This window comes from Vanessa tameamea, chromosome 5 (assembly GCF_037043105.1).
Source record: "Vanessa tameamea isolate UH-Manoa-2023 chromosome 5, ilVanTame1 primary haplotype, whole genome shotgun sequence".
Lineage (NCBI taxonomy): Eukaryota > Metazoa > Arthropoda > Insecta > Lepidoptera > Nymphalidae > Vanessa > Vanessa tameamea.
In genome coordinates, this window is record NC_087313.1 from 9,552,542 (window position 1) to 9,575,357 (window position 22,816).

Consider the following 22,816-nt stretch of genomic DNA (forward strand, 5'->3'; position numbering starts at 1 on the left):
TGTATATATGGCCCACAGAGTTTCACCAGATTTTTCACCTAAAATAAATTGTTAAATAAAATCCTATAAGTATCAAATTAACATAATAAAATCGACACTACCAGATCACTTAATAACTAACTTACTTAAAAATATACAGTTTACAACATTTGTAATTTTTTTCTCTTATTTTATTAATTTATAAGTTTCTACGATTGCTTATTGGTTTATTTTTATAAATAGTCTTCACAGTTTATTATAAATATAAATGTTTGTATGTAAAATAATTAATATACCACACCTTTTCAGGATCATATTGTCTTGGATTCATGTTTTCTAAAATATCTGCGTAATGACGTTCCATGTAAATATTTATCCAAGGTTTTTTATTTTCATCTACAGGATATTCCGACCATTTTGAGTAATAACATCTTCTCCAAAACGTATCGTTTTTTACATTATCTACTAATATTTGTAATGGAATATCAGTTTTCAGAACTTGTAAAAAGAATTCTCTGTCTTTTGCTATGAAATCTTTCCGTTTTGGCGAACCTTGAGAAATTTCAAACATTAGTTTATAAAAATGCAAAAACGAAATAAGTAAATATTGTAAGTTACCTATCCAATTTGCACTTAATTTTTGAATACATATTTGTGCGAGTGTTTGTGGATGATTTAAATTCCATTCAAAATTTTCCGCCTTTAGCTTTCTTTCTTTTTCTATGCTTTTTGTACTGTTATAAGCGAAATAAGTACTTTGACTTACACCTACTGGAATCATGTTGATCCCAAACTATAAACTAAGTTATGGTGTTTCTTATCATGTAATATACTCAGCATCGTTACTATGGTAGCATGTACGAACTGTTAAATCGTTAAATCGTAAATTTATCAGATCAATAACTTACTTTCTCTGATGCATAATACAGTTTAAATATAATAATTAACACAAAAAATACTATGTTTAAGTTAATAATACAGTCATGATATAAATTAATCATAGGCATTGAGATTACATTCGTTTTAATTATATTAGAGTTACAATTTTTCCTAAATATGTATTTACGCGCTTCATTGGTCTAGTGCCTAGATTTGGTTAGCCTAGTTAGGGTTAAAAAATTTTTTTTGTATATATTACATATATTTTAGAAACGTTTCAGCCAGTTAGCAAGGCAGTTGACTTAAACTGTACATAATATAGAATAAATATCATCATTATTTGGAATCGGGAATATGTAGTAGAGCATACTTCCAGTTGACTGTGACTCTTTTCTGTTATTTAAGTTAGTGTGCTCATTTATTATGCGCATAGCAAAAGTCTATCAGCTTACATTGCTCACTTACACTGTAGCGATTGGGACCAAAAAGCAGGGCACATAATCGTGGATTTAAGTTAGATACTTCATGTTCATATTTGTTGGAAAATTATTTAATCTAACTGAATTTTAGTAACAAATTCTTAATCTATAACGTTTTAATGCAATTCATTTTTTATAAATAATCCAACATAAAATCATATTTCATTAAATATTCATTTATTTGAATGTGAAGAAGCATATAGCTGAACTGAAACTTTGTTTATTATATACTCTAAGCCTAACTTTATATATAACGATATTATGTATTTATTTGATGTGGCAGCACTTTTTATAAGTTGTCAATTCATAATTTGTAGTAAATGTCATAGTTATCATATATAATTTTCTAATGTCTGCTGTCATCGTTATATTTATCATATTTGATACTATTTTTGTATAAATTACTAATGACAGTGTAAACATATTTTCTCAGCATCCGATCACGTTGTATGAATATTCTAAATACTTAAGAAAGTCATGGATAAACACAACAGTTCAGAACTGTTAAATTCAGATTTTTCTCTTTCTAAAAATGCTAGTTCTGATTCATTGGATTCGGACTCCAAATCAAGTTCATTGAATTCTAAACACGGACAAGATTCCGTAAGTTTCCTAAAAGGATTAATTTATGCTTATTGAATTTTATAACTGTTGCGCACCTATTTTCAGAAGCTTTAAAATAATATGTGTAGGGCTTAATGCCCGATCATCAATTGTTAAGTGTTCACTAACTACTCAGAATATTGTGTAGTTATACTATAAACTATTTAAATACGATTAACGATGAGTAAAAACCGCGCAATTCATATTTGTTTATTTGTGAATCGCATACTTAGCCACAGAGAGCAAAATGAGCTTTTAAAGGCTTGTACATATATGTTTTTCAATAATGATGTCTTGATATGAAAGTTTATGAACAAAATGAATTTTATAAATTGTGATATTTCAGACTCATGTCTTAGGAGACATACAGTTGTTGGATGGAGAAAAAGTGATGGGTGTGGCAAGAGATGTGACGTACCTGTGTCCATACAGTGGTCCATCCCGGGGTGTCCTAAAAGTTACAAATTACCAGCTGCACTTCAGGCCTACAGAGCCAACATCGCTGCAGACCACACTTAGTGTACCCCTGGGAGTTGTAAGTAATCTTATATTAATGATTTATCATGACAAACTACATTAAAGTTAAATTACAGATTTAATAAATCCCACAGCGGCCCCAAAACCTCTTTTATAAAGTATAGTACCCTCTTTACTATGATGCACTATTGTATGTTAGTTAGTTGATATACATGGAAAAATTTCTTCTGACATAACACTTTTGTTTCCTTTCATTCTTGGAAAAGAAAAAACAAATTTAGAAAGCTAATGTACAGTTACACAATCCAATCTCTGGTTATATTTTTGTTTTTTATACTTAAGTACTTTTCTTTTTGTCTACTTTATTGATTTATTCTCCTCTCAGTATTTCAAAAGTTGATTGAATCTTCGATTTGAACTGAAGCCTGACTGCTTTTATGAGAATTAGTGTACAATAAAGAGATTTACAAGAAGAAGACATGCAATATCCAAAGATCACACCATCTTTTCAGTAGTTATATTGACAATATCAGATTATTTGAATAAACAAAGTACTTTGTTACATTCATTTTACAAAATTGGTACAATAGATACATAAAAAATAAGATCACTTTGTACTTACATTATTTATTATAATTATACCTATGTATATATATATATATATATATATATACCAATATAATAATGATGATAATAATGCATAAAATTAAGAAAACCATTAAAAAAGTTTACCCACATTTTCTATACATACAATTTATTTGTTTCAATGCAGGTTTCTCGTATTGAAAAAGTAGGTGGAGCGTCATCGAAAGGTGAAAATTCATATGGTATTGAAGTATTTTGTAAAGTATGTATCTAATTAAATAAAATAATTCATACGAATCTTACAATAGAATAGTGAATGAATATGTCCTATTCCACAGGATATGCGTAATTTACGTTTTGCGCACAAACAAGAGAACCACTCTCGTCGTGGAATATTTGAGAAATTGCAGCAACTTGCATTTCCTCTATCGCACAGACAACCGATATTCGCATATAGTTATTCAGAGAGTTTTCCAGAGGATGGATGGAATGTGTATGAACCAATTGCCGAATTGAGAAGAATGGTAAGATTATTGTCATTGTATAGATTTATGTTTTATCTGTGGGACTCTTTAATTCGGCTAGCATAAAGGCTACAGACTTAGTATAATTATTAGCGAATATGTTTATTGAAATTCAATATTGGATATAAGACCTATTTACATTATGTATAATTTTCAGGGCGTCAACAATGATATGTGGCGCATAACTCGTATAAATGACAAGTATGAGATATGCGACAGTTATCCAGCAGTATGGGCAGTACCAACCGCTGCTAACGATGACTTGCTTCGGTCGGTAGCGGCGTTCCGTTCCAGGGGGCGTATTCCAGTGTTAGCTTGGATACATCCGAGCTCACAAGCCACTATCACTAGATGTAGTCAGCCTCTTGTTGGGGTAAGGTGAACTAACTATTCGATTGTTAAGTTTAGCGTTTGAATTAAGTTTTAGAATGTATGTAGTTCGATTTCTGATAGAAGCCGATACCAAAGCCGAGTGGTTATTGCCAAAATCTTCGGCCGAAACTAACATTTTTAGTTAAACACTATGAAATTAAGTTCAAGATTGGCTAATAGTAATTAAGAATAGGTTGTCTTATTGTAAGTTTATGGTGACTGTATACATAAAACTTAACGAGATGGTTAAACTACCTTGCAACTTGTCATAATGTAAATATATTTTATATTTTACAAAAAAAATATTTTATAAAAAATATGTTTACTAACATAAATATAATTTAAGGATCATATGTGTCAGTTTGTCTTACCTAGTGTGAAACTGAACAAGCAAATAAAAAATAAAGTAATTATAAGATTCCATATAATTATAAATCAGTGTTTTAGCAACAAGGAGTTAGAAGCATTTAACATAATATCATAGGATCGTGCAGTGCAGTTTGCTACAGAATATTTGTACTTAGCCTTCTCAAGTACTTTTAATTATTATTAATTATTATTTTCTACCGGTGATGGCGTCCGGATAGCAATTAAGCGTTACTCCAGACCCCGCGCATTGTGTCTCCCATTGCGTCATAGTGCAATAGTTACAGTTCGTTCAATTTCAGCGCTTACTCGAAACTATCGGCTTCATCCAAAACTTCAGCCGGTATCGGCCGAAAGTGGTTCGGACTCTAAATTAAATATTTTAAATAGTTTTTGTAGAATAAAAATTAATGATATTTTATGTGTAATTTCTTTTTATTAGTCTATTTTTAATTTGATTGTATTTTCTCATCGCATTGTATTTTCTCGATCGCGCCCACGTTTCTTACGCTTATTTTACTTTACTTTTACTTTTACTTTATTTTTTTTAGGTGAGCGGTAAACGTAGTAGAGAAGATGAAAGATACATCCAATTGATTATGGACGCCAATGCGCAGGCGCATAAATTATTTATTATGGATGCAAGGCCAAGTGCGAATGCAATCGCTAACAAGGCTAAAGGCGGCGGGTTTGTATATATTCTTTACTAATATATAAATTAATAGCCTGTAAATGTCCCATTACTACGCCTATCATTCCTGTCAAAGACAGTGATTTAGAGATTAATCCACCATTCTGCAACAATATGGGTTGGTGGATGTGTTTAGGAATTCAATGAGAAATACTCATGATGTTTGGCTTGGCACTTGGTGTTTTAAAAACAAAACAAGAAATAGAACATGCCTGAGATATCAATTAATGTCTTTATAAATAATTTCAACAAATAATTATACCCTATTCCAATGGAAGTAGGCAAAAAGATAAACAAACCTTAGATTTACGTAATTCATGCGATTTGTTAATAATTATATTGTGCGCTACTAAGAGTTTATGATTAATATGACCTTTAATTTTAATACAACACTATTACACTTAACTAATTATATCTACTTTAATTTTACTTCCGATAACAGTTTCGTCGACGTTCAAAACGCCAGTTTTTCGCAAATCCATAGTGAATATCATGGATTAATCAAGCTCTCAACCAATGATATCGCGTCAATTTGCTGTCAAATGTTGTTTATTTGACTTTTTTCCTGTTATGGTTGGAATAGAGTATATTTTTATCTACTATTAGCACATGAAATACGAAGGTCTTTTAAAGTAAAAATCTATTTGTTTTTTTTTTCTAAATAATGGTGAAAATCACCAACCATGTGCAGTTTAGTAGAAGATAATGAATAGACGAGAAGAGAGATAGAGTTAAAGATGCGTTGATCATTATTATTTGAATTAATGTAGGCGATATATTTATTTCAGATATGAATCAGAGGACGCGTATCAGAATGCAGAACTTGTATTTCTCGACATACACAACATTCACGTGATGAGGGAGAGCTTGAGGAAGCTTAAAGAACTTTGCTTTCCACAAATTGATCAGACAAGGTGAGAATAAAATAAGTTGTCTAGTTAAACATATCCTCTTTAAAACAAATATTAAGTACCCATTAGCTGTATCTGTGGTTTTATCTGTGCAAAATTTGTAAAACTTTACCCATAGCACACAAACCACCCCTTCTTTACCCCCTCGAAGGGTGGATTAAAAAAGTAGCCCCGTGACTCAAACTATCTCCATACTAAATTTCATCTAAATCGGTTCAGCCTTTTAAGCGTGAAGAGGTAACCAATAGAGTGACTTTTGCATTTGTATAATCAGTCTATTGTCACTATAAACAAATAGTGTCAAACTATTAACTTTATATATATATATATATATATATATATGTTACAGATATTACCTCAAACTGTCTAAGTATTGTTATGTTAATTTAACCTTATTTACTGCGAAATATATTTGAAACGATTGAAAATCATAAATTAATAATAAATTGTGGGTATGAATATCCTGTGTATACAATATAAATAAATAAATACGTGATAATTTTTAATAACAATGATAAAGATTAAATTGTTCATTGTACTATTTATATGTAACTAGTTGAGACTAGTTTAGCGGCTTCGTTCGAGTTTTAGGGGTATGAGATATTAGGCATAAAAAATTAGCCTATGCCCTTCGCTACGGTTCTAGGTTGCTTCCTATCAAATTTCATCAAATTCAGTTCAGTTGAAGGGCGACAGACAAACAGAGTTACTTCCGCTATATCGCATATAGATAATATTAGAATAAATTTATCTTATCATATAAATATTTTTCTATAATATTTTGTTTAGGTGGTTCAGCGGTATCGAAGCAAGTTGCTGGCTGAAACATATCAAATGCATATTGGCGGGAGCGGTCCGCATTGTTGATAAGGTAATGGAAATATTATTCTGTTCAGTTGCTATTCTCTGTCGTGATATAATTGTTTACGCGCTGACCTTTTGCGCGTTAGTCATCGTTGCAGGGTATTTTTAGTTGGAAAAATAATCAAGGTTCTTGCACTTCTAAACTCAATGAATGCAATTAGTTTTCAATTCGTTTTTTTTTCCATGTCCTCAAAATATTTGATTTTATTAAAGTTTTTTGGCGAATTTTGGCTGTTTGTTTATGGCTCGGCTGTTTGTGGATGTTTCTAATAAAAAAAAATTATAACAACGTGGTAACTTTGTTATAGAATATATTTATCATTTAAAAATAATTGACATAAACGGAATAATGAAAATACATATTATCATTGATATCAAAATAATATTATATAAAGTTGTCAAAATAAATAATTCAACTTATATTCGGAGATGGTACAAGTAATTGAGAGACTTTGAATCTAATCTATCCAAAGCTAACATCTAGCTCTAGGTAAATTGGTTCAGTACAAATGGGAAAATGCTATATCGTGTTTTTCTTCAAATATAGCCTTTGCATATATAATATATGTATATTTATTCATAAAAAAACCTTGTTTATTAAAGTTTAATAAGTCATAAGCGTGAGATGTTAGATCTCACTTTTTCATATCAGCGATACATCAGATGGGCAAGTAATGTTACCTTTAGGTTCTAATATGTTTTGTCCCCGGAGTACAGACATATGAGATCCAATTATACTGGATAACTTCACCCTTCAAAGTAATATGTAATTTATATATTTCTTTTATAAAAAGTAAACATAAATAATGAAATATTTATATTTTTAAATTTTAGGTGGAGAACCACAAAACGTCAGTCCTAGTGCACTGTTCAGATGGCTGGGACCGGACCGCGCAGCTGACAGCGCTGGCCATGCTCATGTTAGACCCTTACTACCGGACGCTGAGAGGCTTCCAAGTGCTCATTGAAAAGGAATGGCTATCTTTTGGCCATAAATTTCAACTTGTGAGTAGAACTTCTATTTAAGAATAGTGCCTTATAAGTTATTCGATTCATGCTTGTTTCAAAGCTGGTAAAGTCATTGCTCTTGATTTGTCGCTCTGGTCGCGACGAAAATTGGGTTATAAGATTGAAGGACTAGAGAATGCATTTGTGTTTGTACGCAAATGCCTGGACTTTAACAAAATATTATTATAATATTATCAGAGTAGAGAAGAGCCGTCTCCTCTCAAGCACTGACGTCGATTATTATTGTCAAGCAAAGCAACCGAGCAAAAATAATGCTCCTCTACTATAATATGTTAGCTATAATGGATTAGTTCCCAATCCAGCAACACCAGCAATCCAGTCAGATCACTCCCATGTAACTCACACACCGCCCTAACCTGAGATACATCAGACGAGGATGTGATGTTGCAGCGCATCGGGCACGGCGACGAGCGGCACTCGGACGCGGACCGCTCGCCCGTGTTCGTGCAGTGGGTGGACTGCGTGTGGCAGCTGCAGCAGCAGTTCCCGACCGCCTTCGAGTTCACCGAGCGCCTGCTCATCACCATCGTCGATCATCTCTACTCGTGTCGCTTCGGGACTTTCCTCTTCAACACCGAGCGAGAGAGGTATAGGGAAGGTGAGTGTTTTTATTTATATGTTACAAGTTGTCGTTTCAGGTTTTGGTCGTCAGGTGTAAGGCACAATCAAATTTGATGTCTCCTTCCTTGCTTCATATCAAATTTCATCAAATTTGATTTAGTAGTTTGGCCGTGAGAGAGTAACAGACAGACAGAGTTACTTCCGCATTTATAATGTTTGTATAGATTCGTTTTCTTACTTCATTTATTGCGTATTAGTGCGAGTCCAAGTAAGGTTTGTCATTTTCCTCCCCTGATAAACATTTTAAGTGTATGCACTTATTTTCACAAATTAATAATTTTCGAGACTCATTGAGTTCAGTTTTATGCTGTGTACATGTACGTTTCATTCTTTTGTTCAGATGGTAATATTAACGTCAAACTATATAAATATTATTTATTTATAAACTCATACTAATGTATAAATTTCTTATCTTTTTAGAAGTGAAAACAAAGACTGTATCACTATGGTCTTACATCAACAGTCGTCAAAATCTATACCTGAATCCATTGTACTGGGGTCCCTCATCGTTCAGTCCAAATACACCTCCGTCACAGTACTCGAGGCCACAGATGGTGTTAGTTCCGGTTGCGTCACTGAGAATCATCAAACTTTGGAAAGCGCTGTACTGTAGATGGAATCCAACCATGCGGCAACAGGTATATCTTTGTATAAGTAGGACATATATGTGTACTACATAGTACGGCTTTGTGCAAGTTTATGTGGGATGGTACCAAACTATGATCTAATATTCTACAGTAAAACAGTAATATGCAGTGATATTATATTTTTAAGTTGCCAGTGCGAGGCATAATTTTATTTTTCGTTGTCAACTATAGGTGACCATTTCACCGAGGTAGCCTATTTGGCCGGATTTTGTCTTAATACAATAAAAAATATTTAACTTAATCACGTGCATGGTATTCGGTATTATCATTTGTCGTCACGACAAAATTTACGGCTGATATAATTATTGCCAAATCATTTATATCGATATAAGAGATTTATGGTGAAATAATATAATCACGAACCCTATATAGTTGTTGTGAATCGTTTCGATGTGGCCGTGCAATCGCCAGGACCCCATCTACCAGCGCACGCGCGAGCTGGTGGCGCTGCGCGCGCAGCTGGAGGCGGCGGCGGGCGCGGCGGCGGGCGACCACGCGGCGCGCCAGCTGCGGCGCGGCCTCACGCCGCCGCGCGTCGCCAGCCCGCACCACGCCTAGCGCCCGACTCCCGACTGAGTATACAGTTAGTTAGCGCATCGTGTGCATTTCCTATTCTCGTACTCTTCTCCCGCGTATAATATATACAGCAAATTACGACTGGAAAAGTTTAGGTATGTACATCACCAAAGGCTTATGTGCTACCAGACTTTGGAATGCCACTGAGAATTTCTTGTCAGAAAAATCCAATAGCTTTTTTATCAACGCTGTAAAAATTAATATATTTTATATGGGAGATCTACTGATTAGCTAATTTTCATGATGTTCGGTCCAATGGTGTTGGACAACCCTAGTATCCTCAATCAATTACACCAACATATTTTTTTATATAAATCCATCCCGGCTTCATACTTTAGGAAAAAAAATCACAAAAATGTTTCGTCATTGTTTTTCTTTTTTGGGCTAGGAAAGTTTAAAATCTTACCTTATAATATGCATTTATTATACATACAATCCTGTGTTTATATATATAAATATTTTTGTTACAGATTTAACCTTTTCACATTTTCTGAAATCCAGAAAGCTGCCTCTAGAATACATTCTTATAATAAAACATATTAAATTAGTATTAAATTTATCTGATAAGACCATTTAAATAGCCGAGCTAGTATTAAATAACAACAAATTATTAATATTATTATTTTAAAGACTTGTTTATTTTATATGTTATTTTTGAAATCAATGTAAAATTAATGTTTCTAAGTGCATAAAATGATTAAGATTGTTCTTCAATTATAAATAAATATTATAGCTTTTAATAATGTGTTGAATTTTTATTTTTGTATTAAAATGTAAATGGTATATACACACAGCTAAAATATCAAAAATCAAGTTTTATAGTATATCGAGTTAAATATTAAAATCGATTGTCACCGTAAACATTAACGGTGCTTACGATTTCTTGATTAATTTTATCGTCAAAACTTGTAGTCCAAATTTTTACTAGAAATTTTTGATAACATGCATTTTTAATTATTTTTTTTCAAATATCCGTAATGTTTATGTATGATTTGTTTTTTCAATAGATTCTATTAAATTGAGAGTTATCTTTTGTACAGTATTTTTTTTAAGTAGCTGATAAATATTTGGCTCACAATCCCTTTAATATGTTTCGTGAAAACGGCTAATCCATCATAAACACTCTTAACTCTATTCATACATAGTCTTAAATACAATGACATTTGCATATAGAATATTTTATTACTTTTTACTAATTCCTAAAACTATTTAATGATAAATTCAAAAATAAACTACCTAATAGGTAGATTTTAATCATATTGTGGTAACGAGACACTTCAGTTTGTAATTGTTTAGTTGTTGTATGAGCATTAATACATGGGTATAAAGTCGATAGGGACATAGAAACACTAATTTCACTAATAAGTAGAATTACATAATATATCCAATACAAATACTGTTGATTTACTACTTCGCAATATGTTCAAATTTACATAATATGTATCTAAAATGTTTAAGCCTCTTGCTGTAGGTAAATAGGTCAATGTAAGAAATTATTATTGCCACACGACCGTTTTGTAGCTAGGTTTATAATTTTATCTTCAACGCTTATAAACTATAAAAAAAAATCAGTACAAAATTATTTCCGCTTAAAATCGTAATAAATAAAAAAATGTGTATGAGGCTAGACCGAGTTACACGTGATTTATAACACACCTGATTCAGACAAAGCACCACTGAGTACTCGTGTGCTTAGTGAATTTATAATTTAAATAAAAATATCGTGAAGAAACCTCAGTCTGTCGGATAACATTCAGCCACATGTGTATCCATAGATCTTTAACAGGCCTCTTAACAGCAGTGAGCCTCTTAACACAGGTTAGCCTACCATCGTATGTTTAATATGTTGATACACCAAAGGAAAGAAATATATATTTTTTGGATATCTATCTATAAATACTGTGTGACAAATCGATATGAATTTTGGTACTATAACTTAATTGTTTTTATTTCTTATAAATGAACGTGGTTACTCTACGTTAGTGAAAAATGAAGCGACGACGGTGTGACCACAGAGTCACACGCTGGAGGCGTGCCTCGCGTGGAACACGGAGAGGCAGATCAAAGCGAGCAATCGTGTCGATGATGCTCCGCAGGGAAGAGAGCAACTCGGCGTCTTGGCTCGCCCACAGCACCGACCTCCGGAGCTTAAAAGATAGGACTTGACTCTGGGACCGTGGACGCGTGAGGTGGGGGCCTCACGTTTCCTATTTCAGACGATCCTGAGGAGGACGGCAGCCGGGATGGCCCCTTGCTGCTGTACGCACTAGCGAGTTGGGGTCTGGGTTTTTCGCTCCGTGCTGAGAACGGCCACGGCAATGGTTTTAGTGGGTAGGAATCCCACTTAAGCCGCCCCAACCCCCATGGGCCCTACTAATGGCTATATTATACGGCTACAGATTCCAAGCTCCTGGATTTAATATTGGGTCTATCCAATAAAAAACATTGAATTTTTTTTATTTATCTATTTGAAATCTATATTGAAATTCTCAGCAACTTGGTGTTTGGAAGGCTTGAACTGTGAACTTGTGTTTACAATTCTAAAAATACGTAATGTTCAAAATAATTAATATAAATTTCAAAGGTCGCTATAATCTGCCAACTGATTCTTTTCTCTGTGTAATAAATTATTTGATAATAAATATATGGTGATTGAACTTTAGCTTGTATATGATAATATTTTGACGACGTTTATCTCTGTTTATTTCATCTTGCTGTTATTTGCCGCTTTACTGCAGAAGAGCTTACATCACTGTGATACAAATATTTTTATTTAAATATGTTCAAAGTCATTAGAGATAAATGTATCAGATACAAAGCCAAAAATTATTTAAAAGTACATAAAAATGAAAGATTATTTTCGACAAGCAAGGAATTGGTCACTTCAGCTGACGTAGTCGTTATTGGTAAGTACAATTTAGAAGTGATGAAATACGCTTGATAACAAATATGTTTATTCAAAGGCAATAAGTTTATCAACTTAAAAAACGATTCATCAAAAATACCTATTATGATGAGGTCGCCGCAGATCGGTGTAACTCTAGGCGCAAGGGACATAACATCATAGTACCCATGGTTGGCGCTGCATTGGTGATGTAAGGAATGCTTAATATTTCTAACATTGCCAATGTGTATGGACGGTAGTGACTACTTACCATCAACTCTGCCTGTATACGTTTAAGAAAAAAGCTTAATTGGGGCAACCATCTAATCTTAGAAGTTCAAATCTCGGGTCAGGTTAATCAAAAAATAAAAGCTTTTGGAAGATGGACATTTTTGTGCCTCGGAAAATAAGTAAAGCTGTTTTGGTTTTATTTGGTTCGCACACTATTGACGCACCAGTGAGTCTACATCGCGAAAAGAGAACTATGCAAAATTTCAAGTAAATCGAAGATTTCGGAGATCTCGTGATCTGTCTGTCAGTGGTATTTCGCTTATAAATGTATATAAAACATCAATTGCGTTTTACGATATTTTTAATGACGTAGAAGAAATTACATTATATATATAATAATAAAAGGATTTGTATGTATTGTGTATAGAGCCCCGCTAAATATAAAACCAATGTAATACAGTATGCTATATAACAACTCCATGCTTTTCCACAGAAAGACATACATAATATGTGATTGGTCAGAATTTTGGCGTAATCAGCTTCGCTAATGACTGAAATGACGTATCATCTAATTTGCTATTCCTTGACACATCACCTATTCTATCAACTGAACGATATCAGAAAGATTAAGTACTTGGTAGATACGTAAACTACCCAATATGATGGTAGACTTTAAACATAAATAAATAACACTTAATGCTAATAACCGGTCAAGCGATCTAGACCAGAGGTCATATAAAATCAACTCTGACCGCTACCTATAACGGACTTTGCTTTTGTCAATAGGTATCTATAACATACTTTCCAGGTATATGTAGATTCTTACAACCGTTGTAATCTTCGTCACAACTCAAATGTTATTACTACACGTGCGTAACCACTAATTAATAAATAGTAAACAGTAAACGTCGACCTGACAGTTGTTATCAAAATAAGTTCAGGGATACATCATTATTTTGCAATAATAATTATAATTGAACAAAGAACATGTTAGACATGGGAACTTTATTCAAATTAATGGGAATATCTCATCTCACGTCATAGATTCAAAATATTTATTATTATAAACGAGATGTTTTATATAGAAATTTTCTAGCAGGTATTTATATTATTACTATCCTTAACTATTACGGTCAGTGACCTCTCATAGACTGCAGCGAAGCACCCGCTACAAAATGGTTTACGGTAGTGTAGTCTTCCCAAAACATGTCGAGTTTTATATTCGATAAATGAAAAAAGTGAAGTCGAGGTAGTTATTAACAGAATACTTTTGTTTTAATTAGTTTTTTTGGTTCAGATAAATTCTTCGAATTGCATTCGTTTATAATTTTAAACCGCGTCTGCTTCTTTGTTTTTATGATAATATGTGGAGACTTACTTGGTTATGTGTCTTTTAAATATTTTAATTATTTATTTTATGATGTGTAAATGCATGTACTGCATATGCAATAAAGTAAATAAGAAAACTCATTTTAGGGAGAAGGATAGACAGAGTATTCTTCATAGCTTCGTCATCATTCCATTTGACGAGGAATTAGCGGTCATTTCAGTCTTTTTGAATTGTTTTTTTTTAATTCACTTTAGTCGTTGTTAGGATTTTGAATAAGTCTAATCTTATGCTGTCTGGTATAAATAGGAATATCGCGGAATTATACTGTAAAATCCTTCTTACCAAATTTAAGGACAGACTCGAGGACTAGCTTATTACGCAAGAGAGAGCACAAGTTTTTTTGCAAACACAGATGCACTCTTTACACCCTCAGTGTCGTAATCCAATTGGATATCAATTAGAAATGACACGAGTTAGACATGGCGTAGAACCAACGACTTTACGTGATTTCCGAGGCAAGGGTCTGTAACTCTGGACAGCTACTACAGCAGCGGCTAAGGTTAAGCCGGGCCTCTTTTGACTCAATCGCTATATAGCTTATACGACTACGGATCTCGAGGTCCTAGAGTCAAGAACACTATACTAAATTCCGGATAACATTTTAGGGGGTGGAATTGCTGGGTGTAATACACTATACCAACTAACAAAGAGAGGTGTAAATGCGGTATTACTGGAAAGGAATAAGTTAACCAGTGGAACGACATGGCATACAGCGGGTATGTTATTTTTTTGTAATATATTTAATTAATCGCTATTCAGAACACATGCTAAAACAACAAACAACTATATAAATATTTAAAAAACTAAAACTTAATGAAAGCTAAACAAATGTTCATTCAAAAGATATAGAGATCGTAAATGTAATTGTACCTCTCATATACATATATATATATATTTTGATGTATGTTTAAATATTTCATTTACAATTTATATATATTTTAGGTTTAGTATGGTCGCTTCGACCAAGCGACTTGGAGGTTAGGTTGCTACAAGATTCTAGAGAAGTATACAATTCATTAGAAAAAGAGACCGGAGATTACGCGGGATGGATAAACAATGGTGGAATGTTTATATCTCGGAGTCGGGTAAACATATTATTATTCTTTATTTGATTTTAAGCAACTTGGTTTTACAGTAGAGAACTAGGTTTAAGAGATTTGTGTATGCCCTTGCCCTTTTGAGTAGGTACTAACCCACTCGTGATATACTCACTTATTATTGATGTGTTCCAATTTGAAGGGTGAATTATTCAGTGTAACTACAGCCCAAGGGAAACAACATCCCCAGGTTGGTGGCGCATTGATGCTATGAGGAATGATTCATATACCCTTTAAAGTACCAATGTCTAAGGAAAATGTTGTTCACTTGTGTCCACTGGCAAATGGAACAGGCAATGGCCAGTCCGCCTACTAATATGTACTATTAGGAAAAAAATAGGATAAAGTTGTTCCATAGATACTAAATGAAATAACTGAGTTGGTTTTTCATGAGATCTTATAACTTTTTCCGGTGGAAGAGTCTGTAACTCTGGGTAGCTACTGTGACCAGCGGCTAAGGTTAAGCCGGGCCTAAGAGTAAGAGATAAAGTTTCATCAAAATGTGTTAAATGATTACCGTTTGATCTTGAATTATATTTTTAAAAACTTTGATTCAATATAATCTGATAAATCTATATTTATAAAAAATAAAGTTTCCATATATGATTGCAAATAGAATATAATCAATATGTTTTGTTTTAGGTGCGTACGGAAGAATATCTAAGGTTACATACTTTAGGAAAATCAATGGGCATACCAAGTGAAATATTAGATCCAAATGAGGCCCAGAAACTGTTTCCACTGTTAGACCCATCTGTTTTCAAAATGGCTTTATACTCACCCCTAGACGGAACCATTGATCCAGCAATGGTTTGCAATGCTCTTGTTAAAGTTGCATCCAAGAACGGAGGGAAGGTACATGTTTGAATAAAAAGCGATGTTTTTTTGCTGTTTTTTAATGCTTTTAAGTTATTCATAAATTATATATTTACAGATATACGAAGATTGTCCCGTTATCGATGTCCATTATGCCCATAATTTGCTTGGAAGTAAAGAAGTGACTGGCGTTCATACTGAAAAAGGTTTTATTAAAACAAAATGTGTGGTGAATTGCGGAGGTGATCATTAGAGATTTTTAATAATTCCAATAAAAAAAGTTAAACATACCCCTAGCCTGTAGCTATATACCTTTATTGCGTATTATAAAGACATCATTAACTGAGGACCTATGTAAGATAATATATTTAAAAACATCCTCGGCTCATGTAATTAGTTCAAAGCATTTATTTTCAGGTGTATGGGGCCCGCGTATAGCAAGATTTGCTGGTGTACCTTCTTTACCAATAGTACCATTTAAACATGCTTACGTTGTTTCCGATGGCATACCCGAAATCCGTGGCTGTCCAAATGTTAGAGACCATGATGTTAACCTTTATTTCAAGATACAGGGCGAAAGTTGTAACATTGGGGGATACGAAAAAAATCCTATTTTGCTTGATCAGGTTAGTTTGTTTTCTAAAAAATACTTACATTTTATTTCATAAGCATTTACAGATTTACATCGCTAGAAAATAGCCACGTCACAATTAATTTAGACATTCATTTTGACATTGAATAGCTGATATTCTGTCGTTTGAGCTTTCATACTGGTTACGGTACACCGGTTTTTATGGGTACGCCACTCCGAGGTTCGACTCCCCGCCGAGTCGATGTACAAAAAGTTCATTCGTTTTCTATGTTGTCTTGGATCTGGGTGTTTGTGGTATCGTCGTTACTTCTGATTTTCCATAACACAAGTGCTTTAGCTACTTACATTGGGATCAGAGTAATGTATGTGATGTTGTCCAATATTTATTTATTATTATTTATTTATAGTACTGTTTTTACACATCTTTCCATTTACTTATATTAAATGTATCAGGTTCCAGAACATCAACATTTCCATCTTTATGAATTAGATTGGGATGTGTTTAGTGTACACATGAATAGTGCTACTTCACTATGTCCCAAGTTAGGAAAAATTGGTATTAAAAGTACAGTATGTGGCCCGGAATCATTCACACCAGACCATAAACCATTGCTCGGGGAAGATTCTAATGTCTTTGGTAAGTTTCATTTTGCTGTGTTATATATTATTAACTTTCAAAATTGTATTAACAAGAAATAACTTTCAAGTAGTTTCTGGTCTCTAATAAATTTTCTTGAAAATAATAAAACGTTGAATTTTCAATAAAGTCAGTAGTTTATACTAAATATAATATTTATTAATTACACAAAAATACCTTATTTATTAGGACTGTACCACAACTGCGGGTATAACTCGGCTGGAATGATGTTTTCTGCCGGTACAGCCATACAGCTAGCAGAATGGATCATCAGTGGAAGGTAAATTTGTAAAGTCCAGCTCTACTTCTATTGAAAATCTCCGTAAAATGGGAACAGCTGTAGAATTTTTAAGATATTATTTACTTGCAAAAAATCTAATGAACTTATAAACCGACACTTTCTTGTATGAATAACAGGAATACTTACAACATTCTATTAATTAGATACCTATTAATAATATCGTGTTGTCTTATCTGCGAAAATTTAGTAGATTTGGACGTATGGTTCACCCTTAAGGTTATCGCAGTATTCTTCTTTTATAACATATGTTTACGGCCTAGTTGATGACGTTCTAAGATTGCTAATTTGTTTGTAATATTGTAAATACTTAGATAAATAAAATTAATTATAAACATGATATTATCGTGTTGTTATTAAACATAAGTAGAAAGTCAGTGCGGAAGTGAATTTTAAACAGAACGAAACGTAATGTTTCAGGTCTCGAGCCCACTGATTTTTTCATAAAAAAAAAAATAATATGCATAAGCGTACAACGCGGATAATGATATTTCAAACAAAACTTTGCACAGTGAACTTAATAATTAGAAAGTCAAATAAGTATAGTACCCAATATGTCAACAATAGAGGATAGCATACTATCGCAAAATATGCTCTTAAAAATTAATCAGAAGCCCATATGTTTTAGTTAAAATTATTTAGAAGAACTTTCTTATGTTTGAATAGTCAATGTATTTAACAAAAATTGCAGTCATACATGTTTATAAGCTGTTCTTATGAGTCCTTACGAATCATTGATTTCGCACGTAAACAAAATAAATCGTTGCCTACTGAACAGGCGGGGTTTCGAAGTGGTTATAACGTCATAACCCATATACGCATAGTACGGCTAATTATAAAAAAGAACAAATAGTCAAAATAATAATCTTTTGTGCTCAGCATTTGATGGACAAAACCAAGCAATAATTAATAAGGTTTTTGTCCAATTCACGAAAATTGGTCTGTCCGTCAATTTCAAGTAAAATCTTAAGTTTCATATTTTTACACCGCTTATAAAAACCTTGTTGCTTATTTGAAATTAATTTGTTACTGCAATTATAGATAATAATACTCCAGTTTGTGTTATATTTCATAAAAACGAAGAGCATGTTAATGTATTTATTTTTTATAATTATAAATTTGTTTACGCTGCAGGCCACACTACAACATGTTTTCCTTCGACGTATGCCGTTTTACGCCCGGCCAATTATCTCGTGCTCATTGGGTGCGGGAGAGCAGTCATGAGTCATATGTCCGCAACTATAGTATAGTGTTCCCTAACGATGAACCCCTCGCCGGCCGAGACGCCAGCCATGATGCTTTGCACCAAGAACTGATAGATGACGGAGCGGTGATGCAAGCGCGTGCTGGCTGGGAACGACCTGGTTTCTTTATGCCAGGCGAAAAGGTATGAAATTCAACGAATTTTGTAAGCTGACGTAAGCTTATTTTATATTAGATAAATTAAATATTTCTTAAAATTTGGCGTCATTGTATTGGTTTATTTGGACTTATTTCAGATCCGAGTTCAACAATACGATTGGGGCGGTGTCAACGAATATCCTAGGAATTTGGATCAGCGATACGAAGACATTCTTAAAGGAGATTATACGTTTGGCTTTTCGAAACATCATGACATAGTAAATATGATTTTTGTTCATTTTATAAAAGTGCCTACTGTTTATTGTATGTTTATTGTATTGGTGTAATACACACCAATATTCATGGCAAAATAAAATAAGATGGTGGATGTCATTATATATTTAGAATTGAAACAGTAATCAGGTTGAATAAAGGCGAAATTTTAAGAACAACGACATCACATAAAAAAGGAAATTGCAATATTTTTTTTATCTAAATTTAATTATATTTGTCTCGTTGGTCTAGCTAGCTAGTTGATAAGGCTGCAGATCCCTAAGCCCTTGGTTCAAGTTGCAAGCTGTACAATAAAAAAATGTTTTTCTATATACAAATTCAAATCAAGCCCGAAGTTTAGAAATTTTATTAGCAGTTACTTAAAAAGCACATTTGTAAGAATTTAGAATATACGCCGTGATAGAAATCGGGCAGAAGGATAACATTATATATAAATATTTACTATTGTTTTTTTAGATAGGTTCAGAGGCCTTGGCTTGTAGAAATGCAGCTGCATTATTCAACATGTCATATTATGGGAAATTTTATTTGACGGGACCCGACGCCCAAAGAACCGCTGAACTTGCCTTCACAGCTGATCTATCAAGAAAAGCCGAAAGGTAATTATTATCCAACGATTTCCTCTCTCCATAACGAAGTTACATTTAGTAATGCACAAGGGCTATAACATCTTATATCCTAGGGTTGTTGGCGCATTGCCGATGTAAGGAATGGTTAATATTTCTTACAGTTTACATGTCTATGGGCACTGATGAACACTTAACATCAGGCCCATAAACTCGTTCCCGTACATATCATAAAAAAGGTTTATGTCTAATTCATATTGCTTCTACGAGCAGTTTGAAAACATTCCTATATCCATTCTTTTTCATGTTTTAGATTAGTCTACACCCTACTCCTGAATGAAAAAGGCGGCGTAGAGGCGGACTTAACAGTTAGCATTCTTGACGGAGGCAGCGGTGCATTACATGAGCCTATATTTAAAGTAAGTTTACATGGAAAGAAAGAAATGTTTATTTAGGACACGGCACAATTATAAAGTATATAAAAAAAAACTGTTCATTACCTAAGTAGTAACTTAATCTACTAAAAAACACAACAAAATAGGAATGAAGATATAAAAAACGAATTTGGGTAAGCAATGATAGTAATTGTGTCCTAAATAGGTGTACCATTCAGCTTCCAAGTTGGTTTCCAAAAACCCGACGCTGATTTTCAATGGTACCCTATGTATTTATGACGGGCTGTGACAATATATGCTAATATTTAATACGTAGATAATTATATACTTTATAAGAAAGTCCTATGTTATGAATTTAATCCTTTGAGAGAGACGAGACAACATTAACTGTAAGTTAAATTCAAAATGCATACGTTTACTTTTAATTTTATTCAAGAATTTATGTACGTACATATTCTTAGATATACTGAATATGGTTGATATATTCTCAGGGTCGCGGATACTACGTTGTGACGAGTGGTTTCAGCGCAAACCACACCGCATCAATTCTTCGCCGAATCATACATAAAAACAAACTTAGAGCAAATTTGACAGACGTCAGCAAACAGATTTGTATTTTAGGTATACAAGGCCCGGACAGGTAATTGAGTGTCTATAAATAAATAGACAAAGACAAAACAGTTGTGTACCTTTTTCGCCTTTTTTGAACAAATCCTTCTGAACGGGCTTGTCTTTGTATTTTCTCAAAAAAGAGAAAAATATACTGAACTATGTTCTATTGTTTATATACAGATAGTAACGTGATATTAATTCAAATATGAAATATAAACTTCATATTTTAATAAACATTTAAATTACAGCCAGCGCATTCTGCAACGATACACTGACGCTGGTCTTTCAAACGACGCTTTCCCCTTACATACGCACCGAAGTATTAAAGTGTCGAATGCGCCTAATTCTCCAGACAATAAGGCTTATACTTGTCGAGCTCTGCGTGTGTCTTGGGCCGGTGAGCTAGGCTGGGAACTTCACATTCCGTCCTCCCACGCCGTGCAAGTTTATAAGGCTTTGAGGAAGGCGAAGGGTCTGAAGAACGCTGGGTGGAGGGCGTTGACATCTCTTAGCGCGGAAAAAGGTAAAGATCAATAATATTGAAGTCTTTAAAAAAACAGACGGCATATAAGTAAATAATATATAAAGTATATTAAAGATAGAAAAGTAAGTACGTAAGCTAATCCTGTACCTGCCACACGGCTTAGCAGTTGAAATTAAATAAAACAAAATAAGGACTTAAAATAGATATTTGAAAATTGTCGAATATTCTTAAAATCAATATTACTTTTATCTTTAAGCAACTTCACAATTATTGAGTTATATGTTTGACGTGTATATTATTAATATATGTATGATTATTCGAAATCTTCGAAAGCTCTGACAATTTTGTGTAGGATATATTTCTCAAAATATAAACTTATATTCTTCATTGTAAGCGCATTTTCTGTTATCTTTACATAATTATTTATTAATTTTTCATTTAGGTTTTCATTTATGGAACGTTGATTTGAGAACTGATGACAATCCAATAGAATCAAATATGGGGTTCACCTGTCGTAAAGATGGCGAGTACATTGGCAACGAATTTGTCACTAAAGCTAAAAAGAATGGAGTGACCAAGAAATACGCTTTCTTAACCCTCGATGATAAGGTAAAGTATGTTTTAATAATTAAGATGATAAACCATTGTTTATGGTCCTCCAAGTATTTTTATTTGTTTTATTAACTCTTATAGCCATATATTTAATAAGTGTTATAAACATTGCAATAAATAATTTAGATTTATTTAAGTGCCGTCAGTTAATAACTTTGAAAAGCATTTCGTCTCATCTGCAGACATGCGATCCACTGACAATTTTTCCCTGTCAATTCTTTACCTCAGATTATTTTTAATAGTTTTCAGTGTTCAAATTCAGATATATTTTTATTTCCACGTAGTCGTCCTTAAACCATTTTTGACAGTAATTCTAACCACAACAAGCTGACCAGTCATATTATGAAGTTTTATTGTTTGGTTTAGGTATATTTTTATTAATAGTATATTAATATTTATTGAACAAATATTAAACATATTTCAGGTGGCATTATTCGGTCAAGAAGCTATATTTAGAAACGGTGAATCCGTCGGTTACGTGCGGAGGGGAGATTATGGGTTCTTCATTGATAAATCCATTGGAATTGGTTACATAACCAACAAAGGCGCAGTGGTCACGAAAGAGTACTTAAAAGAAGGCAATTACGAAATTGAAGTTATGGGGAAGAAGTATAAAGCAAATCTTCATTTAAGATCGCCTTTTGATCCAACCGGTCAAAGGCTTCTCGGTAATTATGGAGAATTAGGCATGGATGAAAATACGCACGAACCGCACGCTGGCCAAAATGAGAGAGCAGGTGGTAGTGAATAGTGATCTCAGTTTAAATAAATATTTAGCTTATAACTGTTTCTGTTTTATTGTTTTGTTATTATACTAAACCTGTTAAGTTATTGTCTTGTTTAAATATTACAGAGTTTTCCGCCCTATATCGCCTTTTAATGTACTGTCAAATATAATAGATACCTACAAAATAAAACCAATCAAAGACATACAGATGAGATTTAGAAACGTTTATAACTTTTT

At 33.2% G+C, this 22,816-nt stretch overlaps 2 protein-coding genes across 2 annotated transcripts; both read left to right on the top strand.

The window, feature by feature from the left end:
• The first annotated feature begins 1,661 nt into the window (after positions 1-1,661).
• LOC113392268 (myotubularin-related protein 2) lies at positions 1,662-10,347 on the top strand. The gene is made up of 13 exons (XM_026628611.2): positions 1,662-1,940; positions 2,287-2,475; positions 3,190-3,264; positions 3,341-3,526; positions 3,684-3,899; positions 4,816-4,952; positions 5,744-5,869; positions 6,656-6,737; positions 7,565-7,735; positions 8,150-8,357; positions 8,801-9,018; positions 9,439-9,610; positions 10,074-10,347. The coding sequence occupies exons 1-12, from the start codon at positions 1,815-1,817 to the stop codon at positions 9,583-9,585; spliced, it is 1,881 nt and encodes a 626-aa protein (XP_026484396.1). The 5' UTR covers positions 1,662-1,814; the 3' UTR covers positions 9,586-9,610; positions 10,074-10,347.
• Positions 10,348-12,313: 1,966 nt separating this feature from the next.
• Positions 12,314-22,636, top strand: LOC113392262 (sarcosine dehydrogenase, mitochondrial). Its single transcript, XM_026628604.2, has 16 exons — positions 12,314-12,509; positions 14,714-14,824; positions 15,051-15,193; positions 15,848-16,060; positions 16,140-16,263; positions 16,439-16,647; positions 17,067-17,250; positions 17,440-17,530; positions 18,683-18,935; positions 19,048-19,167; positions 19,640-19,782; positions 20,063-20,168; positions 20,636-20,784; positions 21,005-21,279; positions 21,683-21,849; positions 22,277-22,636. The coding sequence occupies exons 1-16, from the start codon at positions 12,383-12,385 to the stop codon at positions 22,601-22,603; spliced, it is 2,742 nt and encodes a 913-aa protein (XP_026484389.2). The 5' UTR covers positions 12,314-12,382; the 3' UTR covers positions 22,604-22,636.
• Positions 22,637-22,816: the final 180 nt, after the last annotated feature.

Bases quoted from the DNA above. Each gene is read 5' to 3' on its own strand.
- LOC113392268 (XM_026628611.2), top strand. From the start codon at position 1,815: ATGGATAAACACAACAGTTCAGAACTGTTAAATTCAGATTTTTCTCTT. The intron at 5,870-6,655 runs GTGAGAATAAAA...TATTTTGTTTAG, and splicing joins CCACAAATTGATCAGACAAG to GTGGTTCAGCGGTATCGAAG. The intron at 8,358-8,800 runs GTGAGTGTTTTT...TTATCTTTTTAG, and splicing joins GCGAGAGAGGTATAGGGAAG to AAGTGAAAACAAAGACTGTA.
- LOC113392262 (XM_026628604.2), top strand. From the start codon at position 12,383: ATGTTCAAAGTCATTAGAGATAAATGTATCAGATACAAAGCCAAAAAT. The intron at 14,825-15,050 runs GTATGTTATTTT...TATATATTTTAG, and splicing joins AACGACATGGCATACAGCGG to GTTTAGTATGGTCGCTTCGA. The intron at 19,783-20,062 runs GTAATTATTATC...TTCATGTTTTAG, and splicing joins CTATCAAGAAAAGCCGAAAG to ATTAGTCTACACCCTACTCC.